The sequence below is a fragment of the Phasianus colchicus genome, chromosome 22 (assembly GCF_987193195.1).
Source record: "Phasianus colchicus chromosome 22, bPhaCol1.hap1.1, whole genome shotgun sequence".
In the NCBI taxonomy this organism is placed as follows: domain Eukaryota; kingdom Metazoa; phylum Chordata; class Aves; order Galliformes; family Phasianidae; genus Phasianus; species Phasianus colchicus.
Window position 1 is genome coordinate 7,483,730 of NC_143457.1, and position 13,109 is coordinate 7,496,838.

The 13,109-nt window shown below is 47.1% G+C and overlaps 1 protein-coding gene across 2 annotated transcripts in view; it reads left to right on the top strand.

Moving 5' to 3' along the window:
* Positions 1-13,109, top strand: part of IGSF21 (immunoglobin superfamily member 21) — a 68,803-nt gene that overhangs the window by 35,303 nt on the left and 20,391 nt on the right. The window contains exon 1 of one of the 2 annotated variants that reach the window (XM_031613289.2): positions 22-318. The exons of the other annotated variant lie outside the window; for it this stretch is intronic. Within the exon in view, the coding sequence (XP_031469149.2) occupies positions 252-318 (67 nt within the window). The 5' untranslated portion in view covers positions 22-251. Of the gene's footprint in view, positions 1-21; positions 319-13,109 lie in introns of those variants that run through there. 2 annotated transcript variants of the gene reach the window in all.

Below are 13,109 nucleotides of genomic sequence, written 5' to 3' on the forward strand. Positions count from 1 at the left end.
TGCAGCCCCGCCCTGGGGCCGGACCGGGGCGGGCTTAGCCGGGCGGTGGGTGCCGGGGGTTCGAGCGGTGACATCGCGGTGCGGGAGCTGCGAGCGGTCGGTTCAGCTCGGTGGGACCGGCAAAAGGGGAGCATCGAGCCCAGCCCGGCATCGCCGCGATGCCTTCCGGACCCCCCCATGCTACAGCCACTGGTTCGGGGCACCGGTGAGCCCTATGGGGCTCCCCCGCCCCCTTCCCCCCCGCGGACGCTATGCGGACCATGAACCCCGTGCCCCTCTTTTTACTGCTGCTTTGGGATCTCCTGGACCTGGCACTGGGTGAGTTCTATCACCCCTTCGCAACGGGATCAGCCCTGTGCCCTGACCCCAAATAACGGGAAAATGCTGTGCTGCGAGTGTGCGGGGGCTCTCGGCTCTGTGCTCCCCCCTCGCGGCTTGGGAAAGGCACTCTGTAATGGGAAAGTGGTTCTGGACCCAGTAATAGGACGGTGGTTGTGGATCTGGGAATAGGGCACCCTTGATAGTGCAGTGTCTTGTACTCTATAATAAGGTATCCAGGAATAGGGGGCACAATAACAGGACAATGGTTTTGGAGCTGGTAATAAGGCACTGTGTAATAGGGCAGTGGTTTTGGACCTGGTGATAGGGAGCCTGGTCATAGGGCATCAGTTTTGGATCTGAGATTATAGCACCTGTTAATAGATCTTTAGTTTTGGACCTGATAATGGGGCACTGGTTTTGGAACTGGGTGTGGGGTACCCAGTAACAGAATAGTGGTTTTGGACCACTGGTAATAGGGCACCTGGTAGAAGGAGAAGCCACTAATAGTGTGACTAGTTTGGATTTGGTAATGGTGTATCAGGCACTGACCTGTTAATAGGATGTCTGCTAATAGGATGCTGGATTTGAACCTGTTAATAGGGCACTTGTTAACTGAATGCTAGGTTTGCATCTGTTGATAAGGTAGTTGCATGCAGAGCGCCTGGTTTGGACTTGATAATAGGGTAAGTCAGTAATAAGGCAACCCATTTGGACCCAGTAACAGGGCATCTGTTAACAAGGTACCAGTTTTGGACCTGGTATTAGGTCACCCATTAGTAGGATGCTTGGCTTGGACCTGGTAATAAATGAACCTGCTGATAGGGCAATAGGTTTAGCCCCTTTAATAGAGTACCAAATTTGGACCTGCTAATAAGGCAGGCAATAATAGGACACCAGTTTTAGATCCATTAGTAGGGCACTTGCAAATAGAACACCCAGTTTTTACCTTTTAATACAGTACCCAACAGGACATTGTTTTTGAACCCATTAACAGGGTGCTAACATTGTCCTCATTAATAGGGACCTGCTAATAGGGTATGCGGTTAGGGTTAGGGTATAATATGCCATAGCCCATTCACTGTATAGTGCATCAAAGCCCTGCCTGCTCTGCACAGCTCTGAGTGCTGGGAGGTGAGTGGCACTGATTGGGCAACTATTGGGATTTTGCCATTTCTAACACACTTTTCCCTGCACAGAATGCAGCCATCAGCTGCTGCAGGGCACAGGGAGGGGGAGCGATGGATGCGCTCTGTAGGATTGGCACAAAGGGGCCAATTCTTCCCCAGTTTGTGGTGAAGTACATAATATTATCCTTTGGGGATAGCACAGATCTATCTGCATAAAGTTGAGTTCCTCTTTTAATGTGCTCTTCTGCTGATGATTGATGAGAGTGGGGATGGGTAAGGCTGTGTTTGTGGTGTGTGTTTTTGGGGGAGAAAGAAGTCAAAGCACTTGTTCTGTGGGTCAGTGTGGGGCTGTGGGGTGAGAAGCGATATAGGATCCGATCATGGCTCATGGATCTGGATTAGTGCTGCCATGAGCGCAGTGTTCAGTTCCTGAAACCCCAGTGGAACTTCTCTGTGTTTCCATATCCTGAGGTTGAGCTGCTTGAAGCATTTCCTTAGTGCTGTCCTAAAACCCAGCACTTTCCAAGCAAAAAAGAAATATATCATTGCAAAAAGCCTATCCCAATGCTCTGGCGGTAGATGGCAGTTTCTGAGGTTCAGCATTGGGCAGATGGCTTTTCCTTGGCTGAGAACATTCTTGGCTGGGGACGCTGCACCCGGGGATCTCCAGCCTTGTTCTTGCCAGGGATGCAGCAGGATCCATCCCTACGAAGGGGATGCTAAGTCCCATTGCTTTTTCCCCCACAATGCCTCTCTGAAGCGGTAAATTTTGTTCTTTTTTTCTTTATATGCACTGTCTATAATGCATGGTGTGTACTCTGTGTTCTCCCTGTGATTTCCCCTATTGCTGCCCCATCTCTGGGGGTATGATTGAACATCCTATCAGCAGTGCGCACACTCAAGCAAAGCATCCATAGGAGCATCTGTGAGTGCATTTTGAGGCTTTCCATCCATCACTTCTGAATGAAAAGCCCTTTTATTCCCTCAAACGATGCTCCCTGCTTTCTGGATGTGTGTTAGGCCAGCTGTGCCCTTCCCAGTACGTCTTTTCCCATTAAAACAAGTTCAGTCTCTCCCCTTGGCCAGGAAAAGCAACCTGGGCATGGTTAAGTGGGTTGAGAGAGCATCAAAATGGAAAAATGAGGGCATATGTGGGAGGTGAGCGGTCAGACGGTGGCTGGCAGTGGCCCCATAGCCTTGCGGTGGTGGTATTTGGAAAGGCACAAAGTCCCATCTGCAGGCAGGGTGATGGCTCCTTGGCAGCCCCAAGCTGTTTGCTGGCACTCCACTCGTTGCTTGAAATACGTTCCCGTTACATACTCCTCGGGTTTCTTTTAACGGGTGGGGAAAATCAGAGCTGTGTTTTGCAAACATAAAAGGAGAGTTAATATGTCAAAGTCTGATCTCAGTGAGATATTGATATTGCCATTATCTGAGAAGGTTTGGGGTAGAAAAGGAGAAAATTCAGTGTTCAGCTCTCTGGGAGTTTGCACGGTGCAGAGAGAGGAGGAGCATCCTTGCACCACGTGCAGCACAACCTGCTCTAATTCACCTACGAGCACGCAGCACTGACCTGGAAAAGCAGAACGTGTTCCGTCAGCCTTCCTACTCCTGCTTTCCTGTCTCGTATTCAGCTCAGGGTCACCTTCTTTTTATCCTTTCCTCACCATTTCCATGAATTTCTGCTTCCTGCAAAGCCTCACAGTGCCTGAGTAAATCCATAAAGTCCTTTTGACAATCCTCCTCACCCTGCTAATTGCCCTTCCCCTCTCCCAATTAGGCCAATTTTGCTTTCCCTTCTCTCTCTCTCTCCCAGCTGCATTTTGCAGCCCTTTAGAGCTGCCAGCTTCAATCTAGAGTGTTCTTACAAAGCAAGCTTCTTCCCTCCACCCTGCACGTTCCCAAGTTAATAGGCAGCTTTGGGGCACAGAGTTATTCCATGCTTCATTTTTCCTGCAAAACCCCCATATTTTAAATTCTATTTCTGTGTTCTTCCAGGTTTTGGACCTCAGTTTTGGGGCAAATCCGTCAAGTTCCCCGTTCCTTGTTGCAACGAGCAAGTTCTTAGTGTTGATGGTGCTGCAGCATTTAACTTTAGGTCTGGCTGATTTCCTCTATTTTTACCAAATTTTGGCTTCTCTAGACTCTCAAAGGTCACAGATCAGGGGGGATGTGTTGCATGTCCTGGTTTTGCTTTCAAGACCCATGAGCTAAGCTATATGTAAGGAGCTAAATCCTATCTGCAAGGTGGTAAATGATCGTATATGCAACATGCTAAACACTGTATATGTAATCATAGGATCATTAAAGTAGGATAAGGCCACTAAGATCATCTAGTCCAACCATCAGCCCATCTCCATAATAATGTCCCTCAACGCACAACATACACTATTCTGTATGCAATGTGCAAATGCTATCTGCAATACACTATATGCAAAGTGCAAATGTTATATGCAGTGCACTGTATGCTGTATCCATTGCAGCCCTCCTGTGTGCACCATGGGCTATCTCTGGTACCTTCACACCCTTGCAGAGGTCTTCCCTCAGGTTGCATCCAGGCTTCAGCAGCATGCAGGTGCAATTCAGTTCCTGCATTGATTAATGCACTGGGTTTTTATGGAGCATCTGATATGCACAGGGAGGATGGGCATCGCTTGGCGCCTACTGTTGTTTTACTTACTGCTTTCATTCTCTGCCCCATTTGCTTGATTTCATTGACTGCAAGTCAGGCATTGGGAAAAAGTCCATTGAAGGAGCCCCCAAACCTTCTAGTTGTTTTTTTGTTGTTGTTGGTTGTTTTTTTTTATTTGTTTTTTTTTTTTTTGGAAAACTTCCCAGCCTGGAAATCAGCCTGCATAGAGCTGAGCAGGGAGGATGCAGCTGATGTGCTGTGTTTGCTCTGTGCCAAGCTGCTCTCTTTGCCCTTTTGTTTGCTTGCTGCTGAGGCACTTGGTGTACTGATGGGCTTGTTTGTAACTAATGGCTGGTGCTCACATTATCTCTCTGGCATTATCTCCTTCCCTCTTTTCCCTATCCCTTCCTAAAATAAACAGTCAATCATAGCTTGTTTTCAGTGCAGGGCTCCTACCGACTTTGGGACAGATTCATGGTGCAAGTGCCAAGGGCAGGCAGGCTCCTTAGTACAGTGCAGGACCATGACCCACATCACACTGTGCAGTCACCATCACTGCCAGCTCTATATTTTCCATGGCGTGAAGTCTGTAATAAACAGAAGATTGGGTACCAAGCAAAACTAAATGCTGGAGAAAAGCAGTAGAAATGGGTAAATGAATAGGGTCCTGACAACCCCATGACTCTCCATCCATCCATAGAATCATAGAATGGCTTGGGTTGGAAGGGACCTCAGGGATCATCAAGTTCCTACTCCTCTGCCACAGGCAGGGCCACCAACCTCCATATCTGGTACTAGACCAGGTGTACTAGACTAGGTTGCCCAGAGTCCCATCCACCCTGGTCTTGGGCACCTCCAGGCACAGAGCATCCACAACCTATCTGGGCAGCCTGTTCCAGCACCTCACCTCTCTCTCTGTAAAGAACTTCTACCTGACATCCAATCTAAACCGTCCCTCCTTGAGCCTAAAACCATTCGCCCTTGTCCTATCACTGTCTACCTTTGTAAAAAGTTGATTCCCCTCCTGTTTGTAATTCCCTTTTAAATCCTGGAAAGCCACAATGAGGTCTCATCACAAACTTCTCTTAATCAAGCTGAACAAGTCCAGCACCTTCAGTCTTTTTTGAAAGGGGAGGTGCACCCATCCATTCCTGTGTCCAGTCATCCCTATGTCCATCCATGCTCGCATCTGCCCATACCTCCCCATGTCTGTCCATCCCTTCTTACAACCATAATTCTCCATATTTGTCCATCCCCACCCATCCCTACATCCACGCAAGGGAGGTTAGGAGTGGGGAAGGAGGCTTTGCAGCTCTTGACTGGATCCAAGCAAAGCCAAGGGATTGCTGGCTACCCTTGGCTCCCAGGAGGTTTGGGAGATATCGGGATAAAGATAAATTTCCCATCAGAAGGATGCTGTGAGCAAGAGGCCCTTCCCAGCCTCTGGACCACACATTTTGTCTGTTCTGCTGCCGGGAGCAAATCTCCATCTGCAAAACCCTTTTTAGTTGAGAGACAGCATCCCAGAGGGCTGGAGCAGAGATTTTGCTCCTCTCTGCCCAAACCTCTGTATAATTTCCTTTTATATAATGCCTTCAACAATATACTTCAGAGAGGAGGGTGAAGGGATTAGCAGCTGTTATTCCAGCCCTGCTCCACCTCTCTGTGCTTGCAGATAAATCCTATGGCTACATCCTGTCTGCTCAGGCTGGGAAAATACGAGCTGGAGCTTCCTCTGCTGGGATGCACCCACTTTGCATATACACTGATATATTTCTTTGCAAAATAACTGGAGTAACTTCAGTGGCAGGGATGGGCAGGAGTGATCTAGGAATGCCCCTTGAAGGGGGTTTGCTTTTTCCTGTAGGATCAAAGCAATGGTTGAGATGTGGGACCAAAGTGATGGGAGGGATGCGGGGTGATTGGAGATACAGTGGGGTACTCCTGTTGGCTCCTGGGTGTGCTGTCATCAGTGGACGTGCTTTTGGAGGGGATGGATTGCATGGATAACATGGGATTTGCTGGTGACAATGTTGCTTTCTGTAGTACACAGACTGATCCCCAAAAGGAGGTTGGATCTTGGTGTTGTCAATACTTGAAAACAGGAAAATTATGGAAAGGGCAATGGCTCAGGGAGCCGCTGGCTCTCTGCAGGGAGGGCAAGATGGGCTAAAAAAGTAGGAGTGTGGGGGGGAAAGGCTCCAGCTTATCAGGTATCACCCAAAGCATTGGAATTGCTCTGATTTGGGAGTGTGTTGGGGAGGGTGTTTAGCTCCATGCTGGATGACCAACAGCCTGGATCTGATTGGACCGATACGACTGTTCTAATTACAACTTATACGTAGAGATGAAATATTTTCATGAGTGCCAGCGGAGGTGGCTCTTTTAAAGCTATATTTACATCTCATTGCACTATTATTGCTGGGATTGGCTTTTTTTCTGTCTTTTTAAGGAAATCTTAGGAAATATATGATATATGTAAGCTGGCTGGAGATGGCTGGGTTTCCTTCTGACAGAGAAAGAATTTACTCTGCTGTAATTATAGCAGCAGCGTGGGAACACAAAGGCGCTGAAGGAAGCCTGGTTGCCAAATTTAAGCCCTCTGCTTGCAAAAATGTATCTTGTTAATTTTTATTTATTTATTTTCAGCAGGAAAACACATCTGGTGACTTTGGAGTAAGAGACGTCCTTGCAGGGACAGGATTTGATCACTGGGATGGGAAGGATGCCCATGTTCTGGGATTTCTTATTGCGGTGGGGCTGCATTCTATCACTTGTTTGCCCAGATCCGCCCCCCCCCCGTCTTCTCCTATCCTCTGATCTGCTAAAAACTTCCTACTGTGAGAAAACAACCCAACTCTTTAAAATTTAAAAGGCTTATTTAAACAATGTTATCTCTCTTGGAAGGAAGAGAGTATACTGAATGGTTATATTTAGTGCTTGGTGTAGGACAAAGCAGATGCAGAGAGATTTTTAACATGAGGATGTTAATCACTTATGCCACCTCGCCTGGGAGGTGTGGATATATGGATTTGTGTATGGATATGTGCAGCACATCCATGAGCATATGAGGATGGGAGAAGCAGGGGGGCAAGAAGCAGCCAGGCAAGAGCTGAGCATCTGTTCTTGATCACTTATTTCAACCCCAAACGCTGGCTGGCTGGAGCCCCGATAGTTGCAGGAGCATGGGGATGCTCTGGCTATATAGGACCTATGTGGGATATAGCATAGAGGGCTATGTCATGCTATACTTCACTTTTTTCTACCCAAAAGCTGACTGGATGGTACCCCAAAAGGTGTGACAGGATGGAAATGCTCTGGTTGTATGGGATATGTAGGAGATATAGCGTAGGTGGCTAGATAGGGCTGACTGCAGCGTGAACAGCCGAGCTCCCTCTGCCCCAAAATAAGGCTGGGATGGGAAGGAGAGCATTTACAGCTTGTAAATGGGCTGTTTCACAAATCCTTCTGTCCTCTCCCTGCTGGCAAACTGTGAGGAAATCCTACTGCATTACTGAGCCTCTATTACCCACCCTCATGGGAGCACTGAATTAAAGGAAATATTTTATGATCCTACGCTTCGTTATGTTTTATTAAAAGCAGAGCATTGGCCTCCCCTGCCGCATTCATCAGATCAGAGGCTCTGTTGATTTTTATTTTTTTTTTTCCCGCCTCCTATCCCAAGGTCTTGCTGCTATTGCTGTTTCTGATGTCACTGGTTTGTGCTCTCCTAGTGGATGAAGTGGGAGGAAAATGGGGCAATTGAGGTTTTTTAAGATGCCCCAAACAGGCTTGGGGACATGGAGTCATGATGCGGAAATAAAACAGTTGGGTTTTTTGGGGGGTGTCCCATTTCCAGACTGCCTTGGGGGTGCAGAGTCATGATGTAAAAATAGGGATGGATGCAGAAATAAGGATGGATGTGGGAAAGTGGAGAAAAATGAATGAAGATGGTGGGGGCCTATGGATGGGGGCCAGTACATCCTCGTGAGCCTTTAGGATACCCCATGGAAAAGGAGCTTGGAAAACCCAGCTCTGCTCTATCTCAGTGCAATCAAACTCATGCTGGGAGGACCAATGGGATGTCACAAATTTGGGGGGGGAGGGGGGAGAAACCCCAACAAAATAAACTGAGCTGCTTAGCAGAGCTGAAGGAAACAGGATGCCCTATCAGTCCTGCAGATTGACGGCAAAAAGCTGGCCAAATAATGATAGTCAGGCGTAACTGGAAGCAGTCAGAAGACAGAAAGGTATTAATTAGCAGTTATTTCTCAATAGAGCAGAGATGGGTAGGGATTAAGGTAATAGGCATGTGCATCCTCTCCACAGTAGCAGCAACATAACAGTAAATCAGTGTTATGAATCGCTGCTGTAAGAGGGTGATATGTTTTAATCTTATTAGCGGCACGGCATTACTGGGAGAGCAAAGGGATTATTAATCACGGAGTGTAAATTGGGGAGAAGAGAGTGGCTTCGAATTAGCAATCCGGCTTTGTGTGGCAGGCGTTGGAGATGGAGAAGAAAAGAGGCAGATAGAGGATGAGCGAATGGGAGGATGCCAGGGGATGAGCGTGATGCTTGGGCTGTCAGAATTGAAGAGATAAAGCAGCCCAGCTCAAGGCAAAGGGGTGGAGCATTGCTGTTCCTTGTAGTGGTGTTAGGTCTGGGATATCGAGATCAGCCCCTGAGCAGGAAGGTGGTAGGAAAAGGGCTTGGTTGTGTGGGGCTGGGCAGGGGGTGAAGGGATCCCATGGGGTTATGTATGTAATCTAGCATATACGTGCATCCGTCCTACCCAGCCCCATCCACTCTACCTCTCTCTGTCCTTCTGTCCAAATCTTCACTCCTTCCTCCCTTTCTCTGCTCCTTCATACCCACATTCTTCTCTCCATCCCTCCCTTCATTCCTCCCTCCCTCCATACCTCTCTCCTTCAATCCCTCCCACTACTTCCTCCCTTTACTCTGCCTGTCCATCCTTTGATCCATCCATCCCTCTCTCCATGCCTCCCTCCATTCTTCTGTCCCTCTCTCCATCCTTCCCTGTCTGTCACTCCCTTCTTCCTTCCATCCATTCATCCCTACATTGCTCTCTCCCTCTCTCCTTTCCTCCCTTCCTCTCCTGAGGTGGCTTTGCCTTGCTTTTGGGCTTTTGAAGCACTTCTGCCTGCTACCAGGTTTTATTTTCCTCATTTCTCTGCTCGAGGTCGTGCCCTTGGTGTATAAGTTCAGAACATGGAAAAAAAGAGAATAACAACAATAATCCCTTCCCATTTAGAGTGCACAGAACTGATGGCATAAGCAGAGATTACAGGCAGCTGGGGAGAAGAGTGGGAGCAGACAGCTCCCATTTATCACCAATCACTAGTCTGGGCTAGTTGGATTTGCCTGCAAATGAAGAAAGAAATAAGCAAATTCTTCACTATAGCCTGTGGTCATGCTCCTGCTCAGTGCACAACCCCTCACTGGGACTTTTAACATGGTGGGAAACCCATGAGCAGCACCCAGACCTAAATCCTCATCCTTGCTCTTCAGGAAAATTAATTTTTATTTTCCCCTTCTGTCCACCCCATGCTTGTATTTCTCTCAACTAAAGCTGGAGGAGTAGAAGGTTTTATGGAGAATTGTGGTGTTTCTGATGTCAACATTCAATATTGCACTTATTTTTTGAGGAATAGTGTTCATCTCTAATGATCCCTTGCTGGTGCTCATGTTTTGCTCTTCTTTTGCTAGATCTCAGGTGTTTTTGTAAAATGGTAGATCTTGCTCTCCCCCTTGTAGGCAGGGAAACTGAGGCACGGGTGGGACTTGCTCCAAAAGCACACTTCACATGCTTCCAGCTCCACTAATTAACACAGGCTGGGATTATGCTCAAGCCTAGATTAATGAAGTGAGCTATGGTTTCAAATAATTAGCTCCTGGTAATCCTCACCCCAGTGCAGGGCAGAGACCTTCCGCTTTAGCATGAACAACCCTAGTTTGGACTAAAAAAAGGGATAAGGTCCACAGGGGATGCAGCAACTTTCTTCTGAAGTTTTAGCGTCTTCATGCAGTGTATCAGCTTCAGAGTGAGGCTCTAGCAAACCGAGCTGCTTGCGAATAATTTGCATTTTTTTTTTTTCCTGTAATGTTGATGGTGTTTCTCAATGCATTGCATTCAGAATTTGGCTGGGTGGGATTTTGGTAGCAGGATCCTGATCCCTGCCCAGCCCTGGGGGATGCTTGGAGCAGTGACTGCATCCGGGTGTTGCTTTTTTCTGCTCCAAAATGAGGGAGAAACAGAGGTGCAAGAGGTTGGCTGATGGGATCTTGTATTGATACCTAAAGTAGAGCTTTTTGCTGGAAAAAAAGGTAAAAAACAAAAAACCTTTTCAGTCCTTTGCAGAGCGCTCCAGGATCTCAATACAGCTTCTCCTGCTCTTGCCACAGTTAATATCGAATTAAAACCCACATCTGCACTGAGGAGGGGTTTGCTCTGCAGTGAATGGGGGTTAGCAGATTCCACCAGCCTCAGCGCAATATTGAATAACTAAAAAGCAAAAGGGGTGTGAAGTTTTAGCAAGCACAAGGGGAAGGATGCTTATGTTTGCAGGGCATCTTGCTCCTGAGCATCAGCCAACATCATGCCCAGGGTGTTGGGGAAGGCCCCATGCATTACTGTAAAGGGATTTGGTTGGGGTTTTGGGTTGCTTTCAACATGTGGTGCTCCATCAATGGTTGGTCAGGGTGATGTTCTATTCTCTCAGGGGGTTAGACTGGAAATGCTGCATGGAAATAAATGCGTTCACAACTGGTGCGATGTGCCCAGAAAGTCAACATGTCCTAATCAAGGCAGGTGACATCTCTCACCCATTGCATCCTCCCCAGTTTTGCAAAACGTGAGCATCTTTAGCTTGCACTGGAAAAAAGTTGGGGTGCAAACAAGCTGGCTTTGGTTTGAAGGAATCTACCCTAAATTGCTCATTTGCGGTTTTTCAAACAGTATGAATGGCAGGTTGCTCCACAAGCAATCAGTCCCAATTTGCATATATACATTCATGCAAATGAAGAGCGTGATCTCCATTTAGGGCATCTGCAGCCCTGGCTGACCCATGAGTGCTTTAGGTTTCAGTTTTGGCAATGAAGGCATACATCGTTTGCTGGCAGCTTTAGGGCAATGTACTGAGCACGCAGGGGGAGAAATGATAAATAAAATTTTAGTGTGCTGGAGTAAATGCTGCTAAACATACTTCACGTCTGCGCAGCTGTAAGAGATAAATATTCTATCTGTAATTTATGGGCATGGCTTTCTAGACTGTGCAGAGGGGGCTGGTAGTAGCTAATAAAATACATCGAGAGGACTTACCCATGCAGCACGCACAGCCCTGCTTGTAATTTGCATGGGGTGGAAAGACTCATCTTCTCCATATTGTTTGATCTCTTTTTAGTATGATTTATGGGTTTTGGGGCTTGGTGGGTATTTCCAAGTGATTTTGGTTGATTATCTGTCTTTCTCAATGGGTGCGTGTGCAGAAAAACTGCTCATTTATGAGTAACGTCAGGTTGTATCATCACAGCTAGTTCTTGTCTTCAACTTTGAGGATATTGAAATATTTCCTATATGGTTGATATTTCCCATTCGTTTGAGTATGATAACGCCGAAGGCTTGCTGCTCCCACTTATCTCCTGCCTATTTCTCTCTTCCAAGCCTTATTTTTTTTTTGTGTTTTCACTCCCAGCATCAGAAGTTTTCCACTATCTGGAGCATCTCTCATTTTGTAATGGTTGCGTTTATCTTTGCTGTGATTTTATTCTGTCCAAGGATGCTGTGGGTTGGGGTGGGCGGGAGGTGGCCCTTGGCTTTGTGACTGCAGGATTTCCACCATCGGTGTCATGTTTTGGAGTTTCTCTCCAACAAAGTGCCTAATTTTATCAAGGGATCTACTTAAACACCCAAATGAAGTATGTAAGGTTATCCTGGGTGTTGTAGCAAGGCATGGGCTTGCTCCTGAAAAATACAAACTTACTCAAAACTTTTATTTTCTTTTTTTCCTCTTTGTTTTGTTGCTGTGACACTTTGGGTTGCATTGCACAAGCTGACCACGCATTCCACTGTCTGCAGAGTAAAAAAACAAACAAACAAACAAAAAAACCAAAAAAAACCATAACCTACTCCCAGAAATGACCAATTTCCCGAGGCTTTCACACAAACATCTTGCTTGACAGAGATGTGCTACAAGCACTAACTTGATGCCAGCAGTGAAAGGAGCTTTCTCATATTGTGCTCCGGTGAGCTGGAACAGCGCTGCTGTCAAGCCTTGGCTGGAAAAGGTGTGACGAAAGACGTTAAAGCAGGTTTTGTTTCCCATGCATGGGGTGCCTAGCCGCTTGGATGGATCTGTGTGTTGCAAAGTTGTTTGTTGGTGACACATGGGAGGTAACAATCGGCTTGTGCAAAGCAGGGCTTTGCATTTGTTTTATTAACTCTTGCTTTGTGATGGATGAACGAGAGGAGAGAGTCGGTAGGATGGGAAAGGGGAGAGAAAACTGAAAATGCTGGAAGGAGTTGGAGAAGGCAGGAGATGGGCACTGGGAAGGGAGAAGGTGGCTCTGCATCTTCCTGAGGTTTGCAAGTCCTAAATTGCTCATTGTGTTTGTGTGATCCATTGCTAAATGGCATAACCCAAAGGTCAGGGTAGTGCTGAAATAGATGGGATGACATTGAGTCTTCATTTATAACTTCACTCTGGGAAGGACAGAGGGGGTCTAGTATTGCTTTGTGGCTGCTACAAGGTGTTTTTCTGGCAGTAAGGTTGCAATAGAGAGGTTGCCCCATGTTTGCAATGGGAGAAGCACCTCTGGCTGTGTCTGGGTCTATCTGCAGAAATCCAAACACAGAATCACACAGAATTGGCAGGGTTGGAAGGGACCTCAAGGATCATGAATCTCCAACCCCCCTGCCACATGCAGGGCCACCAACCATTCCACCTAATGCTAGACCAGACTCCCCAGGGCCCCATCCAATCTGGCTTTGAACACCTCCAGGGACGGGG